The following is a 25,467-nucleotide window of genomic DNA, read 5'->3' as shown; positions in this document are numbered from 1 at the left end:
GGAGTCCAGGCAGAGAAACACCCAAGGGCTATGGAGCTGTTCGAAGTTGTTCTCGCGGGCTTCTAGCGCTACTGAGCGATACCGTTTCTCCGCCGTTAATATAGGTGAACCGAAGGCTCCAAACCCCTCCCTTCCCCCTAGCCTGTCGGTCCCGCCCACGACACACCACCAACTCCATCCACACGGCATTGATCGCGCGCACATCAACAGCATTGCATGAGGTATCTTCGTACCCGCCTAGGCTGCCGACTATGTAACGCATCATATCAGCCTGCGGCTTATTCGGGGCAGATTCCCACCACCTATGTTTTCCTACGGCTGGGGTTGATTTCGGAACGAAGATAGGCCCAGCAACACGGCCGTCAGATCCTAAACCACTTCAACCCCCAATCCTTACCCAAATCCTCGACTGGGGTGTCGGGTACGTATGTGTGTACATCTTACCATCTCAAGATGTCGCTAAGGATTGACGCCAGGTTCCTTGCTGGCCAGAGATTCGTCAACATCGTGCGAGGATTCTTAATGCATAACTCTAAGCCGGCACCATGTTACTATTTTGGCAAAGACAGACCAGTCGCGGTTCATGCGACGGCTATAGAGTTCGTGGACTACTATTGTTAGCCTACAGTGGATTGCCAGCATACAGCTGGCTCTCACACTCCCGGCATCGGTCGAATCGACGGGGAGGGAGATGGTGTTGACGAGAGCATCGACACATTTTCGGCCAGGTACGCGGCTAGCTGGCTAGCCGTGCTAAATGCCAAATGCCCACAACGCAAGGAAGGGTACGTACATGTCCTATACCGATGCCAGCCCGCAGGGATGCTCTTCCTATGATCTTAGTTTCCTTGTTTCTCCACCGACAAGGGGGTCGGACATCAGACCAGTATCCCTTGTCGATTACTTAGTCCACACCACTAACCATCTTCCTTGCCTACCATTTTCAGACACATCACTCCCCAAGCAGACAGACTATGCACACCTACCTACATACCGTATGCTGTGGTGGTCGGTATGTATCTTGATCGAAAGCGCCCTCCCCCGCAGAATGAAGCGGCCACACCCACCCTGTGTATTGTGCGGTTTTCCTATTGGGCTGCGAGCTTACGACCCTTCACAACGGTTTCATGCGTTCATCCGCTGAATTCGCGGCGCCCAAGTCTTATGAAGGACCAATGGGGACGTCGAGAATTATACCAGCCGAAGTACTTGCCATTTCTACCATGTACTGCCCCCTTCCAGCACTAGACGCGGCTCTCGCGCAAGCCGTCCGCTTGAAGACTGGTGCTGGAATCGCCGGGCCTGATCCACCACCAGCTCCATGGTACTTCCTAGATCTCGCGAGGTTGACTTGCGGACCTCAGAAACAGTCGACTCTGTATAGCGGTTTCTAGAAGGCATTGCCAGAGCAAATGAAACATGGTGGCAGCAGCAGCAGTAGTAGTCCGGTCATCTGGAGAAGCCTCAAAGCCTCAGCCTGCACACATGGGCCAGCCCAGTCGAATCCCACAACAGAAGTACGCTGCAGTCCAAAGAGCTTGGGGCCGCCTTGGTATGAAGCTCTCTCTCCCTCGCCCTCGCCCTCGCCCTGGTCTGGTCTGGTAGGTAGACTACCCTACCATGGCACGGCATTAGCCATTCAGCCGAGATCCCCAATGGCCAAGATCCGCTGGCTGGTTATAGACAGTGCCGCTCCTGCTGTCGTCCACGACGAGCGGGTGTGGCTCAGTAGTTACCGCGCAGAAGTATATACCCATTGCCGGATGTTGCCAGTTAAGGCACGGCTTTTGGTTCATTTGACGAAGCTTAAAACGTGCATATATTCCCTTCCAATATCCCTACCGTAAACCAGCCAGGTACCGTGCAAGGTTGCCCGCATCCACATCCACACATCCACATCCACATCCACATCCTCACCACCGATCTCTGATCGCTACTACGAGTACAAGTATCCAGCGGGCTGCCCGTGCGGTCCTTGTCGACCCTTTCGGATCCAGCCAGGGCATTTCTCCGTCCAGGATTCGCGGTTCTGTCCGGTATTAATTCCACCTCTTGTCACCCGTATGAGCAGGGATCTACCTGAAGGACTGCCTTGCTGCAAGTACGGATAACATCCAAACAACAGTACATGACTGGGCCCATCAGTACAAGGGAACTTGAGGCGGTCGACCCCACTGAGCTGTCATATGACCCTCTTTGATTTATAGAGACCCTATTCCCATACAAGGAAGCTCTCCCCAGCTCGCATCCCACGACAATCTATACTCAGCTCTTCTCCAAGGACGATGCAGTGGCATGTGTCTAGTTAAACACACGTCGAATCATCATTGACGACCCAACCAAGCCCGGCCTTGAACCTCACACGACTCCCCCATACATTCTCTGGCTACCCTTTCGACACAGGACGGGCCTCCAATACATGTTCTGCCACCCCGACATCACTCGGCCTTGTTCTTCTTGACGATCAAAACTGGAACACCTCGCTCCGGCAAGATAATACGGTTGACCCGGTTTTGGATTGCAGAAGGAATCGATGCCATCGATCTCACGGCAATAGACGCGCCCCTCGAACTCTCGACTATTGGGAAGAAAAGACTGTGGTAACTGCTGGTTCTAAGTGCTCAGATTCTCCAAAGGTCCTCTCGACCTTTGCCCGCCGCTCGTTTACCATCTCTATCTGTACGTTCTTCCAACGTGGGCGCTGCCATCTCTTCGGCCTCAAGTCACAACCTTGATACAACATCCCATTCGCTACAACAACAACAACAACAACAACAAAAAGGCACAGCTTTCACTCAACAGGTGCCTTGAATCGAGTCGTCGTCTTTTCGTTCCTTGCATCTGTCAGATCATACGCCATTCCCTTCAAGACATTCCCAATGCTTGTCACCAGACAAATTGATACGGAGCAAAGCCACTGGTCTAGCAAATACGGGGCCTTGTATACCAGCCCACGCATGTCGAATTTTGACAGTCCCTTGACCACACAGCCGGAGTGGCAGGGACACTACTCGTTCCTCCCCGGGGGAATCGAACCTCTTTGCGCAGTCTTTCGAGCAAGGCTCCGGCTCCAACAGCAATGAGACTTCTGCCCAGCAGCAGCAGCGTCCAGCGAACTCCCAGGCTGCTCTCTCCACGCAACCAAGCCAAGGCACGCCTGGATCTCCACATGGCCATGGTCGATCTCTAGATCCACTAGGGCTTAGAGCACCCAAGGTTGAATCGCCCACTCAAGAATCGTCTGACCCACACATTGCCCCTTCCTACAGGGTGAAGGCAGAACCGACGCGCGACGAGAACACAGAGGCGTCTAGGCTGCCACACGAGTCAGCGCCTACGAGTCCTTCCGGGGCGCAAGGACATGGCGCTGCAGAGGGGATGGGTGAGAACGATGACCTCAGTCTGGGAAAGGAAGAGGATGACGATGTCCTGGATGACGATGAGATGATTGAGGGAGAAGGGGACCCCAACGCCCCGCCGCAGACTGCTGCTGAGCGCACAGCGGCTCGACGGAAGATGAAACGGTTCAGGTAATTCACCTACAAGACTCATTCGCTCCTGGTTCCTTTCTAACGCCACTACTAGGCTTACACACCAACAAACCCGGTTCCTCATGAGCGAATTCGCGAAGCAACCTCATCCCGATGCAGCACACCGCGAACGGCTATCCAGAGAAATCCCGGGATTGAGCCCCCGGCAGGTCCAAGTCTGGTTCCAGAATCGGTAAGAGTTATCAGCAAGCAACCAGCCCAAGAGTACACCTTGTTAACAGGCGGCACAGCCGAGCCAAAATCAAGCGCCTCACAGCCGATGACCGCGATCGAATGATCAAGATGCGGGCCGTCCCAGACGACTTCGACAACGTCCAAGCCCTCCACTCGCCGTACGGAGCGGTTCACACCCTCGGAACGCCGATTACTCCACCCGTGGATTTTGGCAATCCGGCATCGTACGCAGACCATATGATGCGACCTCTGATGCTTGACACGATAAGGCGGAGCGACGCGGAGGAGCACATGTCCCCGACTGGCCTCAGCCCAGGCTTTGGGGGCTTGGGATTCGCAACTTCCGGGCCAATGGGCCATCCGGATCTTCTTTCTCCTTTGTCGCCGCCGTCTACCGATCGAGGTGGCTACTATTCGAGCCACCTAGCTAGCCCCTTGAGCAGTGGTCCGCGGACATCCAACCCCTTCGCGCGGCAAAACAGTCTCGAAACAGGGATGCCGATGCACTCTTCGAGGCAGCCGATCAGACCACTGCAACCTTTGCAGCTGCGGGAGACCATGTCAAGATCCAGATCCGAGAACCTGCAGTCACCCTTGAGATCGAGCATGTCTTGGAAAGGCGATGCCATCGACTTCAACAATTACCAACCTGGTAGCAGTAGCCCCGTGGCTGGTAGTCGTCACCAGTCTGTTTATCAGCCTGATCAGATGAGTGGCGGCGCCGGCAGCCCCATGGGTTACGACTCCAGTTCCTATTCCAGTAAGCAGGCAATGAATACGATGGAAACAACGGGATTGTGAACTGGCTTACTAATAAATTTCTATAGGCAACCCTGTCCAGTCTCCCACTAGCCATATGGGCTATTCGGGTATCCACAGCTCGACACTCCAGCCTCCTCCTCAAAGCCGCTCGCGTCTCAGGGCTGCTTCGGCTACTCTTCCGCTAGGACTTGACTTGCGTACTCAATATCGCTCCGTCTCCGGGCTGCAACCCACGGGAGCAGCCTCCATGACGCCACGATCTGCGACAACAGCTTCATACGGCAACTCTTCTTCTTATACGACGAGCTTCCCCTCAGCACCCCTGTCAGCGCCCATCGACTTCTCCCTCCCGCGAACGCCAGGCTCAAGGCCCGTCCATGACTACTCGATACCGCAGATCAGTGCTCCCATCGCACCGCCGCATGACTTTTCACAAGCTTTACACGGGAACATGACCAGCCCGACATCCCGCACGCCGATGAGAGACTCTTTCGGGGGCGGTTCTCTGGCCGCTGGACAGGGACGTGCCTCGAACGATCGAAGCGACGAGTACTCTCAGGATAGCTACGGCAGCTCTTCGTCGGCATTGAAGCGGAAGCGGAGTTTGAGTATCTCTCAGGCCGGGCACGCTGGCCCTGGCCCGCAACCCTACGGCCATTCAACCTGATCCGAGACTACGTCGACTTAATAAAGTCGGTATACCACCCTGTCGCATACAACCACCAGGCGCCACAGCTCTAGACCGCCTCTCACTTTTCCTTGCTTCTCTCTATACGCAAAATACCCCTTTTCACTGCGTGTTTTGGTCTCTTCGAATTCTTGTGTTATTATTATCTTTCTGTGCGCCTCATATCCCCTTTGTTCAGAACAATCTTGTTTACCCATCTATCTTGCATTCACTGGTGCTTGCAGACACGAATACGGGGTGGAAACCAATGTGGACGTCTCAAATTCCCGAGAATTTGGAGCTGGTGGATCACGAAGCGATATGTTTACGAATGCTTATTTGGTTATTTAGGCAACAAAAGGGGAAGGGGGAATTTACGGTATTGGGAATTATCATTGGGCACGGCTATGTATGTATGTACGGATGGACACGATGGGGATAAGGAAGGAGAGCTCTGGCGAGGCCAGGTGCCACCGAGGACGGGGCTGGAAAACCTTTTACCTGCCTGGCCTGACACACAGGTGGGTGTATATAGAGAAATGCTCTAACAGGCCACGGAAACCGCAGCCGCTTGATGCTGGGCTTGCGTTGATGCGGTGTGGGATGAGCGAATCTCGCGAAACGAGATTTGCGAATCCGGGAATTAGTATATATACATCTATATATTTAACTATATATATGTGCATAATATCTGCAACTTGAGTGATCTTGTCTGGATGCGCTTGTCACAACACCAGCATTGTATCGTGTATAGCACCAAGCCATGGTGAGAACCGTCTTCATATGAGCAGATTGTTCTTCCTCCATTCCCTCGGCGATGCTGACCATGGACAATCCGATATTGTTTCAGCAGTCTTAGACAGGCCTGAGAGGCCACTGAGACTGTAAGCGAGTCTAACCCAAGCGCTCGCTCGTGTCACGCACGCACGATGATGACTCACCCACCATGTGGTTCGAAGCCGAGAAAGGCTTCCTGGCGAAGTGGCGATCCAGTACCATCCAGCACTAGAAGAAGAACAGGTACTGACAGGAAGTACTCCAATGGGAAACGGTAGTGCGTGTGGCCCCTCTTCTCCCCTCCCATAGTATGCAAGCAACATGTCACTGTGGCGGTAACATTCGTCTCAACCACATACAGAACCCAAATACGAGCGGATCATTCGGATGTCACAGCTCAGACGCAACATACAAGCCATGGTATTTTCTCCTCCACGGCAACGGATACCTTGGGGGCTGCCGAACGGGTTCAGGAATAGGGCAAGTGAGTGAGCCCCTCGGCGTCGGCCTCGACCTTGACCTTGACCATGGCCACGATCCTGGGGTAAGCGGGGGAGGGAAGGGTGTGTGCTTAGGGTGCACCGCGCCCACGAAAGAAAGATGACAACTGCAGGTCGGGTAACACCCATCAGAGCGAGTCCTATGCATAGGCTGGGGTTCGACCCTCCCAAAAAGGGTGGTTCAGGATCAAGCTTGAATATGTTTCGTGCAACCCAGCACAGCAGCGCATGCCGTCATGGGCTGTTGCACGCCTGAAGCTACGAGCGAGACCTGATCGGAATGGGCCTCTTACATACATACATACATGTTTACTGACGAAATAGCCCAAGGCTGCTCAAGTAGGCACGTCTGTCGCCAAGCGAGCAATACACCGCATGTCCCCTGACGGTGCCCGGGCTTCCCTGCCTTCCTGGCTGGCGGCTCTGTGTGTCTGGAGACCAAGGAGTTAATTGTTTTTATTATTTACGAATCGCAGTCCCTTGGATCATGTCTCGCTCTGACGAACCCAATCTCCGATATACGATATACGAACGAAATGCAAAGCCCGGCCTATAGCAGCTCACACAGGCAAATAACAGATGATAGATGGGGAGAGGAGAGGAGACCTGGACTCGGCCGTCATGGCGATATGATGAACAGACACGCTTCCTCTCTCCCTCTCTCCTCGCACGTGTGGGATTTGATGAGATGGTCACCCTGTTTTCATCCATATTGAGATTCAGACGCATTACCACACTACATGGCAATCGTATTATGAGTCCATTCAAGGTGTGTGATGGAAGACCAGGTCCCGTCGGTGGTGGCAGGCTGATTGGCAAGCGAGTGCGCTTCGGCATATAGATCTCGCCTGCCTGGTACCTGCCTGGCTGCGTGTCTCTAAAAAAGTCCTGGCGGCCCCCCTCCCCTGGGTATCTCAGAAGACCTTTGTTAAGATGACGACGGGGCAAATCATGTCATTGATGCCCCCAGGAAGTGAGATTCCAGCCACAAACTTCATACGCATATAAGGCAAGACGTACATGCACATACAACTAAATACCGGATCGGGCTAGACGGCACATTTCTCTCCCCCTTGCTGCTGCTTGCATGTTCGGAAGCTGTCCCATCAGCCATCCCTTTTGAGCTACGGTTGTGACACCGTTTGGGGTGCACTGGGTACATGTGCCAAGAGAAGACCAGGCGGGATGACTGATCAATACTTAGATATGCCTGTTGGAGCCCAGCCACACGCACACGCACACTTTAGGATTACTTTGCATTTGATCTCAGCAAGCATCCGGGGAAAGGGTAGGCACAGGCAGACAAGGTTGAGGTTGATGATGATAGCTGCCCAGTACCACCTACCAAGCCGAACAGCAGACATGCAGCTTTGCTTGTCATCGGGGCTGTTCTCGGCTCCGGTTCTCTATTCTCTCTGTTCTTCTTTCCCTCTTCTCTGGCACATTTGATTGCCATCGGACCACTTGCTGACTTGACTTGGAGGTATATTTCCACGTCGCGCTCGGGATCCGAATACCCATCTGGTACTGAGAGTAAAGCAGGCAGGTACATTTTTGCCCTGGTCGGTACATATGTACCTACCTACTGACTTCCAATGCACCTACCTTTGATGTACTTAAGTAAGCTTGAGGTAAGTACATCAATGTAAGTACGTGTAGGCAGGTGCATCCAAAGCTCGTTTCCAGTAAGAAGGTATTGCCCGAACGGGCCCCCACTTGCCCTGGGCAGAGAAAGGGACAAAGATTGATGCACATGCCCACCACCACCACCACCACCAACAAATAACATAACATCAATACCAAATCGTAGATGCAGATCCCAATGCCAGACCCTACCCTTGCACGCAACTACCTACCACCGCCAAAGGAGAACAGACTCCCGCGGCTGACTGGCCGCCGTTGCGACCCTTGGCACTTGGACTCTTCGACTTCCGAACTCCAAACGGCGCCTGATGTCACCTCACGTTGCAATTGCTACGACAGCCAGGAAGCCAGATCCGACCGACCCTGCACTGTCCCTGGCTGTTTGTTTCCAACCACAAACACCCTCTCCGGCTTCCCGATGCAATTGCCAAATCTTCGGGCACCCAAGAGACGACTCGGTATGGACGAGCCATCAGTAAGGGCTTGTGGTGACTGGATGGATCATGGTTATGTCATGCCACCAGACGATGCCTCAACCATCAGTATCCGATTAAGCATATCTTGGCCTAGGCTGTACCCGTTTCCGGACCGGAGTCCTGACCATCACCGGCCCTGAGAGCTACCAGTCCGAGCCTAGCCATCAATCACGGGATGCACAAGTACGCATCTTCAACTGCCTGCTCCCTTCTAGTAGCGTTTCCATCAACTTGAGGTACCTGGCCTAAACCCGGTTCTCTGGGAACTGCTAGGAGCTTGCTTACCTGAGCTTATGCCTGCTCGGGCTGGGCATGTATCGATATCCTTTTGCCTAAATTGCATCTGCTTCGGAGGATGGCCCGCCAGCCTGGCCCACGTTCTACGCAGCACATATTTTGCAGAATATATCCAATGGGCTCCTCGCAAGTCAATAATACTATGTGATGAGATCATGGAGCTCTGCCCACACTTCGAAATGGGAAGGACCTGGATAATTCCTCCCACGAACCACGAACCCCTTGGCTGCGTCACTTGGTAAATACTTTGCATGCGTAGGAGAATCGCAGCAAGGTGTACAAGAGCAACGGAAACCGATGCATGGTTGATCCCCAGGAACCGAACCTGAGATGTCGCATTCGGGCATTTTGTCATTGCCTCCGCTGCAGACGGCCAGTGATATAGCCTGTATGATCTGACGCTTTCTCTCGCTCTCGTCATCGTGCCGTAGGGAGCCGAGGTGTCGAGGCCCACTGAGAGATCCCACTGAGAGATACCCCAGAAGGGAATGGCGGGTTTCTCAATGTGGCCTCGTATGCACACGAGAGCCGGCGATAGCTAGCTGATAGGCGGTACCTCTCCCTTGTGCCGTAAGCAAGGGCTTGCCTGGACCCAGGTCGCGCCGCTGGAGCAGGCGAAGGTGGTGCGAGACACGAGCGAAAGCAATGCATGCCATCGCTTACTACCATGCACTTGACGAGACAGCTGCAGCGAGTTTGCTTCCTTTCGTCCTGATGACATGGATCTTGATAATCCGCGGGCTGGCAGCGCATGACGAGGCGGGGAAGCCTCCCTCCTATCAGGTTGTAGCACCGTGTGTACCTGGAGCCTCACTCACGGACTAGACTCCCGCAAGGTAAGCAGGCAGGTTGTGGATACAGCCTGGAGAGCACTGTTCGGCTTCTTTCACGGCGGCCACGACCTTATTCCCCTTTCTCTTTCTCGGTTCATTACACCGGCTCGTACTGCATTACATGCTAGGACCGCGAGCTAGGGCACGGCAGTTGAGAGCTCATACTTGGGCGCTGCTTGGGCTACGGTGGACGCAATCAAAACGGTACGGAAACGGCACAACGGTTGTAACGGACGAGACGGTTGCACTTGTAGTTCCTATCAGGAGGGGGTTGGTGTGCGCGTCGTGCCATAGCTCTGTCAGCCGACGATGTCAGCGTCGACGGGCACTGACTGGGACGAAGACAGCAGCAATACAGACGTTCAAGTGCAACTTACCCTCCTACATCATCAAGCTTAGCTGTGCCTGAGCTCGTCTGGCTTCGGGCAAAAGCGATTGGTAGAGTATCTGTCATCGTGCGATATATGTCTTTCGGGTGTTCATCTATAACACATGCATTGGTTAAATGCAGAAATTTGATAGTCGAGACGGCGTGTCCCCTTAATCAACCGATATTGAGCTGTATATCGGCCTGTCTTGGGTGGAGCGAAAGACACGCAGCGCCTCCGTCTGCGTCGACAGACAGACACATCTGTGTGTAAAATGCTTGATGTCCAACCGACGAGGGTGAGCACAGTTATAGCTATCTAGATCTAGAAAACATTGGGTTTATGCCTAGCTCTTGTCGATTCTCAATAATGTCTTCCCTTAGCTCCCTCGTTATCTTCGTTCTCCCTCCTTGTCGAGGCCATGCGCAAACTGCAAAATGTAGGCCTATACAACCTCCCATTCTAGAAACAAGCCCGTTCACAGGACGCGTCCCCGGGCGGTCGAAAACAACCCGTCAGGCAGTACGTTCAATCCTCTAGGTCAACCACCCCCTCAGCAATGCATGTCAAGAACTTTTCGAAACGATGAAGTCGATTCTCTGTTGATTTCTCTGCGACACATCACCAAGCCATCGTTTCCCCCTAGACCCCCCTCTCTGGGATACAACAGCGCTACTTGCTCTACGTTTTCCTCATCGACTGTCCGGCGTTTCTCTTTCTTTACCCCCTTCAGCTCTCTATCCGACGGCACTAGTATTCACATACTTTGCTACGTTGTATGGCAGCAGTGGGGTGGAAACGATAGAGAGAGAGAGAGAGAGGATGAGAGGTAGGCGTGGTGCCTAGGGCACAATACCGTACCTCTCGCCCCTTTTCCGCTACACTTGCCTCTATAAATACCGACTCTCTCCCCCTTCAACTAAATAAACCCTTGGAATGCAGAACGACTCGAGATGACCACGGACGTCATAAGATCAGTAGTTACAACAACCTGGGTCGCTGTCCCGGTTCCTTAGGTCTCATTCCGACATCTGACCCAGCCACCCCCTATCCGCAACCGACCACGTATGCCACATCTCGAGCCTCTTTCCACCAACTCGACGGATCCCTCTCTCTTGTATGCGTTAGGGGAAGGGCGGCACCAGTCAACCTATTGTATAGCAAAGAACGTATTACTGTGACGGGCTGTCCATGTCTCCTCCGTCCCCATCAGGCAGCTCTAGGGGGAAGGTGGGAATAATGGCCTATGAGGAAGATACGTGTACCGAGATACGGTAGCGTACATCCAGGGGGACCCCTTTCTCGGTCAATGCCAGTCTGGTCTGGGAACTGGGAAGTATTTGACTCGAGGATAGTGAGTCTGTCTGTACAAGTCACGAGAACTATGTAACCCCGTTGTAGTCTACTGCATAGCAAGGGTTTCGCCATACATAAGCCGTATCAGCCAACACTGAACACATGCTGGGTAAATATAGACAACGGCCACACCAATTTAGAACTTATGAGGGAGTTTGTTCAGCTCCCGTGTATTTCTTCCGACTGTGGCAGCGGGCTGCTCCCTGCGGCCGCACTTCACCTGCCCGCTACACAACCAGAACATATTTTGTTAACAATACTAAGAGATACCATTAGGGTGAGCTTCCGGCACACGACAACAACGTGGCCTAGCAAACAGTCTACCCTACTTTTTTTCCCGCCTTGCCCTCGTCTCGTCCCGCCCCGTCCCGCCCCACAGATTATGAGCATCATCAACATTTCCTACTTGTCCGTCCGAGAATGGCCATCTCTGCGCCTCAATGATTAACCACAAATAGTCTTACACACCACATCACTTATAGCGCGTATGGGTTGAGAGAGCGGATGGTCAGGCAACTATAGTCATGTTAGCTTGGTTCAATATTCCGGGCTCGGGTAGTACGTACGGTGGGCTCTTGGACAGATCAGTCTTCAGAATGACGGGCACTCTTGTCATCTCGGTGACGTCTTGGATGTAATCACCGCCTTCCTCTCTCAGCTTGAACAGCTTGAGATACTTCTCCTTGTTGGTCAAACGAGTTTCCACGGCCTCGGCCATGGGCACCTTGGAGTCTGATCGAGTGCGGTGCAGCACACCAGCGTTGGATGTTGACCGGGTGGGCGAGCCTGGGACGCTCTGGGTAGGTCGCTCGGCGAGCGACGCACCGGCCATTGCTTCCGTGATGTCCGATGCATTATCGTCGTCGTCGTCGAAGAGGGCATCGACGTCATCCGTCGAGATAGTACCCGTCTCCGTCTGCTTGCGGGCGGCCTCCTCTCGCGCTCCTTCTTGGCCCGATCGGCCTCTTCAGCTTGGCGAGCAGCAGCGATGGCATTCGACATACGCTGGGACTGATGGGCCTTAGGTCTCTCGTCCTCGGGGACGTAGGCAGAGCTCGGCACTCCCTTCTCCCAGTAGAGCTCCAGGACTCTCTTCTCCTTTCGGAACTCGGCTTTCTTGAGTGGAAGCTGGTCGCAGTGGACTCGCTTTTCGAAGCCCCATTCGGGGATCAATACGTCAAAGGCAGACTCATAAACGCAAATGACGATACCCTCGCTGATCAAGTCGCCATTGACTTCCTGGCGCTTCTTGTCCATGATTCGGCAGGACTCAATGTGGATGCTCTGCTCCTGAGCGTTCTGGGCTGACTCCTTCTTGGTGTTACAAGATTCGATAGTCTTGACCAGGTTCTCAATGTCCTCGTTGTACTCAATCTTGCCTTCGGAAAGAACGGCTTCCAGCTGACGGTGGACAATCATGTCTGCGTAGCGTCGCGTAGGGCTGGTGAAGTGAGTGTACAGGGGCAGGTTCAGCGCATAGTGCGACCAGATCTGCTTGTTTGTCTTGCCTGCGACGTAATACTTGGCATGGTGCATGCTCTTGATCAAAAGAGTCTCCATGCCCTTGCGGATGTCCGCATCGTCGATCCTGAAGAGGCTGTTCTGAAGAGTACCGCTGCTGCTGGTGTCAAAGTCGTAGCCGATAGCCCTCATGCGCTCGACGAAAGTCTGGAGTCGGCGAGCACTGGGGGTGCTCTGGCGACGCAGGATTGCCTTTTCGGGCAAGCCTTGTGCCAGACGCTGTGCGACATAAGCGTTCGCCTTATGCAACAGCTCCTCCACAAGTTCAGTGCCAGGGGTAGAATCGAAAACGTTGTGCTGGATGGGGATATTCTCATCATCCAGTTGGTGAAGCAATCGCAACGGAGCAATAGGCTCATCCTCAGATCCCAGACGCCTCTCGCGGAACTTCTGAGCAACAGCGCTGAGGATCTGAACATCCTTAGCCTGTACAGCTTCGTGCGTGAATGTAGACTGGTTAGACAACGCCTCATCAATCTCATTGAGGGCCAGCTTCGCGCTACTCTTGATGATACTCTTACCCACCCACGTATCACCCTCGGCAACAACGCCGGTTTGCGGGTTAACGCGGAAGACGACCGAGACTGTCAGTCTTTCTTGCCCCGGAGTAAGAGAGCAGACCTCGGCCGCAAGCTTCGGTGGCAACAGAGCACAAGTACGGTTCACTAGGTGTACCGCAGTGCCGCGCTTCTTGGCCTCACGGTCAACAAGCGAATTGGACTTGACGAAGTGGGCAATGTCTGGTACGTGGATGCCAATCTCAATCTTGCCGTCCGATTCAGTCTTGACATGGATGGCATCACCTAGCTCTCCAGTGCCAGCAAGATCCAATGTGAAAGTAGTCTCACTTCGGAAGTCACGGCGGGCGCTGACGGCAGCCTCATCCTCCTTGGCCAAAGACCAGTCTTGGAGACCAACGCTTCGCAAGACGGCTTCGGAGAACTCGTCTGACGAGAAGTTGTTGTCTCGCAGCAAAGCATCGGTTTCCACCTTAAGGTCGCCCATTCTGCCTAGCTGCTCGACAAGCGTACCGAAGGGGTGAAGAGAGGTGATAGGCCAGCGCTTGATGCAGGCAACGAAGATGCGATCGGCATAGTCCTGGTGCTTCTCGACAAAGTCCCTGGGAGCTTGCTCAGTAGGAATGGCAATGAGTGGTACACGCTTGTCGGTAGGCTTGAACCAAACAATCTTGGGCTTGTCTTGTTGGCGGCTGTCTTGAGGCCTGCCTCCATCTCTGGCGGCACGCTCAGCTTCTTGCTTCTCCTTGGTAGCCTGGGCGCTGGGTCGGAGAAGTCCAAGTGTACCGGAGAACATCTGGCCGGCGACACGCTCAATGACGGCTACGATGTGGCCGGCATAGAGCGGCTTGCTTTCGTCATTGATCTCCTCTTCCTCGACAAGAAGTAGGCTCTGACCTTCAACTTCGACATCGTCATTCTTCTTCTGGGTTGGTCGCTGGCGCAGACTGCCACGTCGGCGGATACCTCCTTCGCCGTTGCCAGCATCATCGCCGTTGGTGCTTCCAGAAGGCGCATTGCCGCTGACAGAGCCGGAGCGTGTGTCGGTAATGTCCTTACGCTTCTTCTTCTCTTCTTTCTCTCGCTTCTGACCCCAAACCTCATCCACGTCTAACAGCTCGACAGCTACAAGGTCACCCTCGAGAGCTCGGTTGCGGTCCTTGCTACCGCAGATGAAGATATCCGCATCAAGCAGGCCGTCCGAGGTTGAGACGTAGGCATCACTTCGGTTCTTCTTGTTCACCCGAAGAATACCGGACACGAGCTGACCGTCACCAAGGAGAGCCGGCAACGTGGCCTGGGGAAGGTAAGGGGTAAAGAGCGTCTTTCGCTGTTGCTGTTGGTTTTGCTGGCCGCCCAGCTGAGGGGCATGCTGGCTGCCCTGCAGACCAACCATCTGTCCGCCGTTCATCTGTGCTGCCTGTAGCGCCTGAAGTTGGTTCAGTTGCATCGGGTTAAGCTGGCCAGGATACATTTGCATCATTGGCATTTGACCGGGAACTTGCATCATCTGAGGCTGGCCAGGGTACTGGAAAGCTCCAATCGACGAGACGGACTGGTTAACGGAGCCTCGAGAGCGGTGTCCAGGCTGGAAAGGCTGTTGACCTTGACCAGGCTGTTGGTCCTGAGCCGGCGCCTGGTTGCGCCAGTTTCCATCAAAGTTGCGCGAAGATGAGCGACCATGGCCACGTCCACCCTCGGCGCCACCTCGTCCACCGGCGCCACGACCGCCGTTGGCACCGGCGACCATGCTCTGGCTGCGACCATGGCCGGCTCGGCCGCCACGGGTAGTAGAACCTTGAGCGATGGGGGTGTCGGTTGCGGTCGTAGTCTTGGACTCGTCCGCAGCAGGAGCATCGCCCGAAGCTCCGGGCCCGGGAAACTGGAACCCGCTGGTAGTACGTTTCTGTTGGGCAAGCTCGGCCGCCTTCTTGGCATCGGCCAAAGCCAGAGAATGTCTTCGCTGGTGGCCTCCTCCTGCGCCGCCGCCACCCCCTACCTCCACGGGGGGCAGTATTCTCCCTACCCTGGGCCGGGGCCTGGGACTGCGGGTTTTCAAACTGCCCGAAAGGAGCTCCCGAAGAAGCCCCAGCGGAAGGGGGCGGGGGGAGGACCCATACCCATATTGGGGATTGCTGATTGGTTGCGACGGTGCGCCATGGGTTGGCTCGGAGCGCCCATGGGTTGGTTGGACTGCTGCGGTAGCTGATTGGGGAACTGAAAACCCGCTTGGGGGACATGTTGGTCATGGGCTGAAGAGGGTTGAAGTTACCGCCAGGGCCAAGCTGGCCAGGTGGCATCATGCCCATGTTCATGTATTGTTGCTGTGTAGCTTGAAGCTGTTGCTGCTGCTGCTGCAACAGCTCAATTTGTTGCTGAAGAGCCAGCTGCTCCACTATAAGCGGGAAAAAGATATCAGCATAAAAGGATTCATACGGCATAAGAAAAGCATCGACTCGGACGTATCGGGGAGGCGCGGGGGCGATGGCGTCAGCGCCGTGCAACAGCGAAACAGGGACAACTTACTTCCTGGGTTCGAGAACATGCTCATCAAGGGCGTCAGCTCGGAGGGGCTGCGACGATGAGCAATGTGTAGGCGACGGCCGGTCGGACCGGAGACACCCCCGCGGGGGGCTGTTGTGGTTGTTGGTTGTTCTGCTGCTCCATGGTGGGCGAGCAAGCAGTTGCAGGTGCAGTTGCACGTCGTGTGCGGCGCCGGAGACGTCAATCGACGGGAAGCTAGCAAATGACAGCTAAAGTAGTGCGATCACCGAATTGATGCGAAGATGGAGTTCTGGGAAGCGGTGCTGTAGAGCTATCCTGCTGGCCTATGTTTTGTGATGTTTCGATGTCAATGGGCCCCAGAGTGGTCGCCTCGGAGGAGTGGGCTGGCCCGTTCTCGCGACTAACAAAAAAAGGATCAAAGAGAGAGGATGAAGTTGTTCTGTTGAGATGTATGTTGGTGTATGTGTGTGTAGTGCGGTAGTGGTTTGTTTGTGCGTTTGGCAGAGGTGGATAGATAGATAGAGAGTGCGAGAGTGTGGCAGAGAGATCGAGAGAGGGCTTGCAGAAGGAATGTCAAGATTCACTTGAGAGGGGCTTTCCGGATAGGAAGATGGGAGAGAGTCACGAACGAGTAAAAGTTAGCGAGGTAGGAAAGGGGAGAGAGGGAAAGAGGTTGATGGTGATGTGATGACATTCGGAGAAGACACCTGCCTTAGGTAACTGACTAGAGCTGTTGCTACTGCCAGTGCAGTGGGACTGGCAGACTGGGATTGGGACTGGGACTGGGACTCCTCACTTTTTTCTGGCTTTGGTTTGGGGTGCTTGGGTGCTTGCTTTCCCTGGCCCTGGCCCTGGCTGGGCTCCGGCTCTGGCTCTTTTTGGCTCTCTGGCGCTGTGTGCGTCTCTCCCTCTCTCTCTCTCCTCGCAAGCTCGCACCCTCTTCTCTCACACTTTCCTCCGATTCTGGTTGCTACTTGGGGGGGCGACCCAGGGAAAGTGGGGCTGACAGCTCCTGTTAGGTATCCTTGGGTTATTGGAATCGCCCCCCCTCCCAGTCAAGCTACGTAGGCGTCGAGGTAGCCCAGGCAGCCCAGGCAGCCCAGGCCGCCCAGGCCCAGGTGCCGACCAACCTAAGCTCACGGGTTTACACACATGACGACAGCACCACCGAGCCTGGATCTATCCCGGCCGCAGACCCTGCCATCCAGCAGTCAGGTCGACCACAGCCTGGGGACCATGCCGTGCTGTACACGCCCATCTATTCTGTTAGACATACAGGCTTGGCAGATTCTTATCTCGGGTTCTCTCAATGGCCTGGGGGCCCGCGGCCGGGATGGATGCTGGGGAGGACACGACAGCCGAAACAGAGCCTTTCTTTTTGGCGGCTTCTCATCTTGCTATCGAATGGAGTGGTAACTGTACCCTCCCTGCGTGGGGTTGCGGCGACACCCTTCCCACGTAGAGTTAGAAACGAACTGTCTAGCGTCGTCAACTTGGTCCTAGTGCTTGGTCCAAGCCGCTCAGATGAGGTAGAGCTCTGCTCCTCTCACGTAAGTAAAGCCCACTACCAGGCCTGCTCCCCACCGAAGCGAGCGCCCCCCAAAGCACAGGAAGAGAAGGGCCATGGGATCCGTCCATGTCAAACCACACTATTGTTGTTTCCGCGCCCTTGTTGAGAGTACCTCTTCCCGCTGACGCAACCGAATTACCATTGGATTGCTTCAATCCCAGACTCACCGTCGCATTCGAGGCAATACGACGAGCCTCTTACTGTATCAATTGAGCCTCAACTCAACTCGCACCACCATCGTCAGTCACGGCGGGCGTAGGCGCTACACAGGTGTGGAGGGCTTCCAGGCCGATTAGAGTTACGCCCGTCGCCTTTTCTTTGGCTACCAAGCTGCCCACTTCTTGGGCCATTACGAAACACAGAGATCATCCAAGCTCCCTCTCACTAGAAGTAAGCGCAATGCGAAAAAGCCATAGCTTCTCGGACCCAAGCCTCGCCAATTAGATCGTCCGTGCCGCTCCGTCTACCCACGGGCGTGTCTTGGACCACATACCACGGGTAGTAGTACATACATCGCTGCTAACTACATGTAGCACCTGGGCAGTATGTAGGGACGATGTGTATGCAGATCATAGTTCTGTAGCTGGCCTCTTTTTCTTGTATTGTTAATTATTATGGCCCTCCCCGGCATTCTGCTAATGCCCAATGGTGGTTCATACACACTTGCATGAAAAAGATTTGGGGTCTCGGTTGCTTTGTGCTGTTCAGGGAAATGGACTGGATGGCAAGATGGGTATGCCTGGCCACGTTGCTTCAGCGTCCGTGTCAGTGCTACTCCGTGTTCATGGAAGGCCTGAAAGTGGGAAAGGCCTGTCGGCCCTGTCCTGCCAATGCAACATGCCAAAACGCACCAACGCTAGTCTTGATGTTCGGTATGATTGTCAGAAACAGCAGGAAATCTTGTACTTGTTTTAGCCCAGCATTGGCCGAGGTGAACTCTCGTCCACATTGAACCTGATGTGCGTCTACGATATAGCCCAGGCTAGGCGACACCCGTATACTGCACCATAGATAAAGTATAATAAGGCACAGATAATGGAGATCATAGGCCCTAAAGCGCAACCCGTCAGTTCCCTATGCATGCATATCTGCAGTAACATCCCGTAATCTAGGACCTGGTCCCCTTCCTGCACACCAACCGACATGAAATCAGGGCCCCGAGTCGGGTCGTCTCTCAGCAACGGGACCAAACAGGAGGACCACAAGTGGACAATCTACATCGTCCGAGCCTGAGCGCATGTCATACATAGACGGCATACGTCAGGATGTGGTACTATCTTTGGAACCAAAGTCCGAGGTTGCAAGGCTGATCGACGCCGAAGAGATGGGGAGTGTTCCGCCAAAAGATTCCTGGTTTTGTGGCCATTGCAGACAGAATCACCTGCAATGTCAGACCACGGACCAGGGAGCAGGGAGCAGGGAGCTGTCTTGACCGCCTAGCCCACTCTTACCGCTTGGAGATAACCTGGAGAATTCTGCCAGCAACTGAGCCTCGATTGGCTCTATGTATCAATCATTGTCATTGTATTCCTGCATACAACAATAAGGCTTTTGTTGGACCGCGTTGGAGCGCTCGAACACCTTTTTTTGTTCCCGCCACGACGTGCACTGCGATTGTGCATTCAGACCATCCAAACGGGCCCAGGATACTGGGACACCTGCATCTGCGACGCTTCCTTCCTCATTAGCTGCAATGCAATGACCCATTCCTTCGACTTACAATGGCGGGTTCTTCTCCCGTAAGGCATCGTCAGACGCCATCCAGACCAAGCCCGGTGCGATCGCCCGACTCGAGTTACCGCTCAGAAGACAGGAATGGCGAGATGAATCACTTGGAGGCCCTATTGGCAGCTCAAATCCTACACGATGATGTGCGCAAGCGGGCATATAAGACTCTCGCCGATCACGAGTATGAAGAAGAACAGAAGAAGCGTGCAGAACGCGAGCAAGAGATCAAGGACCAACAACGACGCGAGGAAGAACGATTAAGGCATGAGAAGAAGCTCCGGGACGAGGAGGAACGCCTTCGAGCTCTCCAGGCCCAGACCGTTCCCAAGCTTCCACCGCAGCCAAAACCTTCACCGCAGAGCACCACTGTCGCGCCGAGCAATGGAGATGCTGCCGCAGCCACACAACCGGCTGCCGCGAAGCCAACTCCTACTCCCGACACTTCGTCATCCGGCCCCGCGGCACAAGATCCATCTAAGAATCCTTTCCAGGCCGAACCGCCCAAGACAAACGGGCATGTCTCTTCTGCCGCGCCACCCAACACTACATCATCGCCATTTGCGAGGCCTGCGACATCACAACCTGCAAATCCATCTGCTGCAGCGACAGCACCGGAACCAGCTGCACAGGCTCCGGCACAAATTCAACCCACAAGACCTCCCGCCGTTCCAGTTGTCGACGACTACGTGCAAATACACAAGAATTTGAAGAAGCTACGCGCACTCATGACCGAACATGCCAAGAGCAATCCTCAACTTAAGAAGCAAATGGGAGAAATGCGACGCGAAATCCGCAAAAGTTTGGGTCAGTTAACAGGCGGCAAAGGCGCCAACAAGAAACAGGTAAGTGTGATAGTTATGTGCAGTCGTATTGTGATGCTAACTCTTTATCTAGTTGGAAAGCATCAAAACAATCCTGATGTCGGCATTACATAGCCAACCATCTAGTCCCATGACAGACCCATCGAGCTTTGTGGTAGGGAATCGAGAGCCGGTTGAGGGAGCCTTGAACAACGAGCCTCAACTTCCGTCTCTCTTTCTCTACCTTATGAACCAACTTGGCAAGGCAATCATCAACCAGTTCATTAATGAATGCGGCGCCTCGCCTCGGAGCGCAGACCCCGTTGGAGTTGTAACCGCACAGTTATTCTCGGCCAAGGAATTCCTCTGGCGGGGGCAGTCCCTAATAGACATCCTCATGGCCAAGTTTCGCATTGTGTGCCCTGTTGTTTTCGGCTACCGGGGCAGCGATAAGACCAATCAAGGCCGTCTCCGGCTCGGCTGGAAGAAAGAGGGCGACGCGTGGATCTCGGAACAGCAGCACAATGACCGCATGATGGGACTAGGCATCGGCTACGCCTCAATCGCCCTTCGCGACTTCTCCAAGTCGAGTAATATCAACCCCTGGCCACCGTCTCGGTACTGGAAGTCGATGGCAGACATCGTAAACACGCCGCCCGACGAGATGACGGATACGCAGTGCATAGTACTGAAGTCTATGCTGAACCAACACGAGGAGAAATTCATCAACTTCTACGGCAGCGCCGCCGTGGCTGCATTGAGAAGAGCACTGGTCGAATTCCCCAACAGCGCGCCCAAAAAGACACCAGGAGTCATGGGCCTGCAAGTATTGGCGGTCATGTGCAAGAGAGATATGGGATTAGACCTTGGTCTATAAGTAGAGGGGGCAGTCCAAGCTGCGTGGCAAGGTTGGCAGCCAGTCAGCTTCTCGTCCGTCAGGATATGAGCACGGAAATAAGCGGGAGCCATGATGGATGTCATGAACATATGGTCGTAGACACCGGCGTTGAAAGGAGGTAATTCTGGTTATACCATGGAAAGCAATGCAGCTAGACATTGTCACGCCTCTCATTCGATGCAAGCAGCACTCTGCACCAAGGCAAGCATCTGGGGGCGTGCATGTCATATTATAGTCAAATGAATCTCAAGTCTATTTGGTAGACTTCACCAATACGCTTGTCGTTTCGCTTATAAACCCAGTGAGATCATGCAGTTACACTACTGCTTGCCCTTGTCCACAGGTTCCCCTGTTGAGCCTGTGGCTCATTACTAGTGCCGAGATTTGTTTCCTTGCCCATTGCCTGAGTACGCCATGCCACTAACATATGAAAATACCAATACAACAATACACGCATGCCACTTTCATCTCTCCCGTGCGCGCTCGGGGCTGGCTCCTGAAGGTTGCCGAGCTAATATACAGAAAGAGTTGAGACTATAAGATGAGGAGCAAGACAAGCAGAATAATGAGGACCATGATCAGGGCCGCAATGCAGCAGCTGCTCCAGCGATCCTCGTTCTTCCGCGCGATGGTCGCGAGCTTCGCGACACCGGTCTGCAGGCGGCCGCCGACGCGGTCGGCCAGGTTGTCGACGACCTCGAGCATCTCGCGCTGCTCCTCGAGCTCGCGGCCCATGTCGTCGGCCTGACGCCGCAGGTTGCCGACCGTGACGAAGACGCCGTCGAGCTGCTCGTCCTGGTCCCGCATCATCATCTGCTGCTGCTGCTGCTCGAACTCGGCGTTGTAGTCCGGGTTGCCGTTGCTGTCGTCGTCGTCGCCGTCTTCCATGGCGAAGGCGTTGGGGTCGGGCAGGTCCGAGTTGGCGGCGCGGGTGGCGTCGCGCACGTTCTTGCTGCTGCGGCCGGAGGAGGCAGCCCCCGCGGTGGCCTTGGAGAGCTCTTCGCGCATGTCTTCGACCTCGCCCCCGACTTCTTGGACTAGGCGCTGCCGCCGCCGCAGCTCCGCCGTGGTTAGGCCATATTGGGCTGGGTTGCTCTCGACGGCCTTGACGGACTCGATCAGGTCGGTCAGGTCCTCGGCCAGCGAGCTGAGGGACGACTCGAGATCGGAGCGGGCGGAGGCCAATTCGGGCGAGGTCGATGCCGTGGTTGTTAAAGAGCGAATGCGTAAGTACGAGGCGAACAATGGCCGCGTTTGTTGTAGTTGGGCGAGTACATCTCTATGCAGTTGTCAGTTGGGTACTCAGGTGGACAGATGATGTTGTATCGATTGGCCAACGCATGTGATTAAAGGGAGCGACTTACTGCTGGACTTGGAGGAAAGGATCCTCCTCGTTAGTTGAGGACATCATCCTGCCAAATCAATCAAAAGGAACAGAAACGAGAGTGCTACATCTGATGTTCGCGGGTTGAGGCGTCAGGGGACCGGATTCATGTTAGAGCCCCGGTAATTGTAGATGGCAGGTAGATTAATTAGATCAATAGGTGGCAGTGTCCTGTATGCATGTCGCATTGCAAGGCTGAGACGGAGCCAGAGAGAGCCCCGAGATACATCCAGTGTAGAGCGCGCTAAGGCATGACGTGTGGTTCCGATTCCAGCAGCAGCCAGGCCAGGTGCCGTCGCATTGGCGTCCAATCACTGCGAACCTACCTCTAATGTACCGCCTAACTTCATCAGGTCTCACTAAACCCGATTGCTGGAAATAATTCGTAAATTTCTCGGCTGGCTTACTCATTTATCCACCACCACTTACACAAAAGGTCGCATCCACAGCATTTTGGTGTATACTTCCTTACCTGGCATAGGCCAAAGACACCTGCCAGTTCTGTGGATTGTGCTCAATATTGTCCCATGCTCTCCCTCAACCCTCTGTGAGTTTTGCCGTCGTCATGAAGCCAGCTACGCCTCTACCCTACCCGGATTGCTGGGCCAGCCCTGAAGAATATGTGGAGAGCCTGTTGGAGTTTGCGACAACTTCGGCCATTTTCGGTACACTATGTGGCGGCGTGCACATCCTGGATTTCTTCACGAATGAGCCTGGTCTTTTCCAGGCTATAGTGCCCGAAGACTGGCAAGCTTACCTCGTCCGCATCGAGCCCATGCGGCTACTGGACGTGCTCATGAGAGAGGATCTGGATCTGCTTGGAGAAGATGAGCGACCGCCCGAGAGCCTGGTGCAATACATCAAGGACGTCCGGAGATTCAGTCTTGCTCGGGACTTCGTTCACCAGGAGAAGCTCCCGAAGCTCACACGCCAGGTAGCGGTGGGCATGAAGCCCAAAAAAGATCCACGAGGTCAGCAACTTTGCCAGCTATATCAGCGGGCTGGCCGATGAATTCACCGACATATCTGGTGAGGATATCACCCATTTTGTCGATTTTGGGAGCGGCCAGAATTACCTAGGCCGGGCTCTGGCAAGTGCCCCTTACAACAAGCACATTGTGGCCGTCGAAGGCAGGGAGCACAATATCTCAGGGGCCAAGGCCTTGGATACACTTGCTGGTTTAGCCGAAAAGCAAAAGGTTATGCGCAACAAGAAGTTGTGGCAACAGCGCTTATATGGCAAATTGGACGAGCAAGAAATGGCCAAGACCCCGGAAACTCCAAAGGAGTTCGCTGTCGACTTCAGACCCCGGAGAGACCTGGAGGCCGTTTACACACCAGAGGAAGGCAAGGGCTTCATACGTTATATATCCGGTAGGCTGGAATCCGGCGACTTGTCAGACGTAGTCGGCCAGCTGGAAACGGCCCCCAGCGTTAGCGAAGAAGAAGCAAAGGATATGCGGCTCATGGCTATCTCTATCCATTCCTGTGGCAACTTATCGCACCACGGCATCCGCTCACTCGTGATGAATCCGCGCGTGCGAGCAGTGGCCATTGTGGGATGCTGCTACAATTTGATGACGGAAAAGCTGGGCCCGCCAACGTACAAACTTCCCTTCATGCGACCCAGTATCCAGCCTTTGAACGGAAGAGTTGTCAGGGAGTCGGCAAAGTGTGACCCGCACGGTTTTCCCATGAGCGAGCGTCTTTGCACTTACAAAGAAACAGGCGTGCGTCTCAACATCACTGCCAGAATGATGGCTTGCCAAGCACCCCAGAATTGGGGCGAGGAGGATAGCGACAGCTTCTTCAGCCGCCACTTCTATCGCGCCGTGCTTCAGAAGGTCTTCCTCGATAAGGGCGTCATCCAGAAAGTCTACCACGATCCCGAGACCAAACCAGACGAGAATACAACCCCGTTCAATACGAGCACGAATCCAATCATCATTGGCTCACTTCGAAAGTCGTGCTATAAAACGCTAAACACCTACATTCGTGGTGCTATAAATAAGTTGACCACCCATTCGGACTACCATGAGCAGTGCGAGGTCGTCAGTCAGAAAATGGGTGATATGACAGATGACGAGATTGCCTCATACGAGAAACAGTATCGTCACCGCAAAAGAGAATTGAGCGCCATCTGGAGCTTGATGGCTTTCAGTGCCGGTGTGGTCGAATCCCTCATTGTGACTGACCGCTGGCTCTTTCTCAAGCAACACACTGATTTGGTTGAGCAATGCTGGGTAGAGTCGGTCTTTGACTTCAAAGAGAGTCCGCGAAACCTGGTAGTCGTCGGCATCAAGAAACGTGACTCTTGAAAGCTGCGGGCTTCGCCAGATTGGGCCAGCTGACATGCGTCTGTGGCCAATAAGGACTGGGTTACACCTCACAGTTGATGACCTGGGGTCAACGGGCGTAAGCGGCCGTCATTGGCGCACCACCAGGAGACACTGGACGCATCTGCTCCTTTGGGGAGAAAACAGCAACATTATCCGATCAGAGTGCCGCTGCATTCTAGCAGGGTTGATCATGATCAACGGCAGTAGCCTCCGAAACACATTGATTTCCACTATTGGAGGGCTCAGGCGGACGGGATTGCCGAACCAGAAGCTTTCTTATTTGTTGATCTTTTGTGATGTTACGCAAAGTTCTTACATGGCGTTGCGCCCCGGCCGAGCAAACAACTTGCCCCTGGTTGTCCAAAGCAGGCTGATGTCACGTACGAACGTATCCTCGTCATGAAAATACCAGATCATCAACTACCTAGGCTCTGATTAGATACCGAATGCTCGGTTGCAAGGCCCAGCCCCTCGCATGGTTGCTCTCGGGGCGAGTGTCAGAATGCAGCAGGCCGATGCTGCTTGGGTACCTAGTCAGCTTCTGGCCTAGCTCGAGCAGGGGGGACAATGAAGGGTTGTTCCAGGTGGAGGCCATTCATAAGCTCTTGATAACCACATCGCAGAAGGATTCTTTAGCTGGTGGATGCTGGGAGTGTTTGCATAGTCGCCGGGCATGAAGAATCGGGGTACCCGTGGATTCCAGAAGCCTGATTCTTTGTCATCTTGAAAACATGACAAAAAGGTCACTTGATAGCACGATGACCTCATCATCCACGGGGCTGGTAGTCCAAGAAACAAA

At 54.3% G+C, this 25,467-nt stretch overlaps 6 protein-coding genes across 6 annotated transcripts; 4 read left to right on the top strand and 2 right to left on the bottom strand.

The window, feature by feature from the left end:
• Window positions 1-453: 453 nt before the first annotated feature.
• On the top strand, window positions 454-1,394 carry PG997_012381 (uncharacterized protein; the record flags this gene model as incomplete). The annotated part of the gene is made up of 4 exons (XM_066816695.1): window positions 454-547; window positions 629-728; window positions 948-1,012; window positions 1,243-1,394. 4 exons carry the CDS (start codon window positions 454-456, stop codon window positions 1,392-1,394), a joined length of 411 nt encoding a protein of 136 aa, XP_066662387.1.
• A 25-nt stretch (window positions 1,395-1,419) lies between these two features.
• PG997_012380 (uncharacterized protein) lies at window positions 1,420-5,154 on the top strand (the record flags this gene model as incomplete). Its single annotated transcript, XM_066816694.1, has 8 exons — window positions 1,420-1,601; window positions 1,950-2,036; window positions 2,345-2,679; window positions 2,803-2,885; window positions 3,049-3,530; window positions 3,586-3,723; window positions 3,773-4,485; window positions 4,553-5,154. 8 exons carry the CDS (start codon window positions 1,420-1,422, stop codon window positions 5,152-5,154), a joined length of 2,622 nt encoding a protein of 873 aa, XP_066662386.1.
• Window positions 5,155-11,881: 6,727 nt separating this feature from the next.
• On the bottom strand, window positions 11,882-15,995 carry PG997_012379 (uncharacterized protein; the record flags this gene model as incomplete). The annotated part of the gene is made up of 5 exons (XM_066816693.1): window positions 11,882-11,921; window positions 11,972-12,368; window positions 12,410-15,518; window positions 15,565-15,839; window positions 15,971-15,995. 5 exons carry the CDS (start codon window positions 15,993-15,995, stop codon window positions 11,882-11,884), a joined length of 3,846 nt encoding a protein of 1,281 aa, XP_066662385.1.
• A 3,245-nt stretch (window positions 15,996-19,240) lies between these two features.
• Window positions 19,241-20,924, top strand: PG997_012378 (GLE1-like protein-domain-containing protein; the record flags this gene model as incomplete). The annotated part of the gene is made up of 2 exons (XM_066816692.1): window positions 19,241-20,089; window positions 20,142-20,924. 2 exons carry the CDS (start codon window positions 19,241-19,243, stop codon window positions 20,922-20,924), a joined length of 1,632 nt encoding a protein of 543 aa, XP_066662384.1.
• Window positions 20,925-21,479: 555 nt separating this feature from the next.
• On the bottom strand, window positions 21,480-22,356 carry PG997_012377 (uncharacterized protein; the record flags this gene model as incomplete). Its single annotated transcript, XM_066816691.1, has 2 exons — window positions 21,480-22,224; window positions 22,310-22,356. The coding sequence occupies 2 exons, from the start codon at window positions 22,354-22,356 to the stop codon at window positions 21,480-21,482; spliced, it is 792 nt and encodes a 263-aa protein (XP_066662383.1).
• Window positions 22,357-22,894: 538 nt separating this feature from the next.
• Window positions 22,895-24,647, top strand: PG997_012376 (uncharacterized protein; the record flags this gene model as incomplete). Its single annotated transcript, XM_066816690.1, has 2 exons — window positions 22,895-23,269; window positions 23,292-24,647. The coding sequence occupies 2 exons, from the start codon at window positions 22,895-22,897 to the stop codon at window positions 24,645-24,647; spliced, it is 1,731 nt and encodes a 576-aa protein (XP_066662382.1).
• Window positions 24,648-25,467: the final 820 nt, after the last annotated feature.

The sequence above is a fragment of the Apiospora hydei genome (assembly GCF_038363865.1).
Source record: "Apiospora hydei strain CBS 114990 chromosome Unknown utg000009l_segment0_segment0, whole genome shotgun sequence".
In the NCBI taxonomy this organism is placed as follows: domain Eukaryota; kingdom Fungi; phylum Ascomycota; class Sordariomycetes; order Amphisphaeriales; family Apiosporaceae; genus Apiospora; species Apiospora hydei.
Note: the sequence above shows the minus strand (reverse complement) of the source record. Positions and strands in the feature narration are given on the sequence as shown.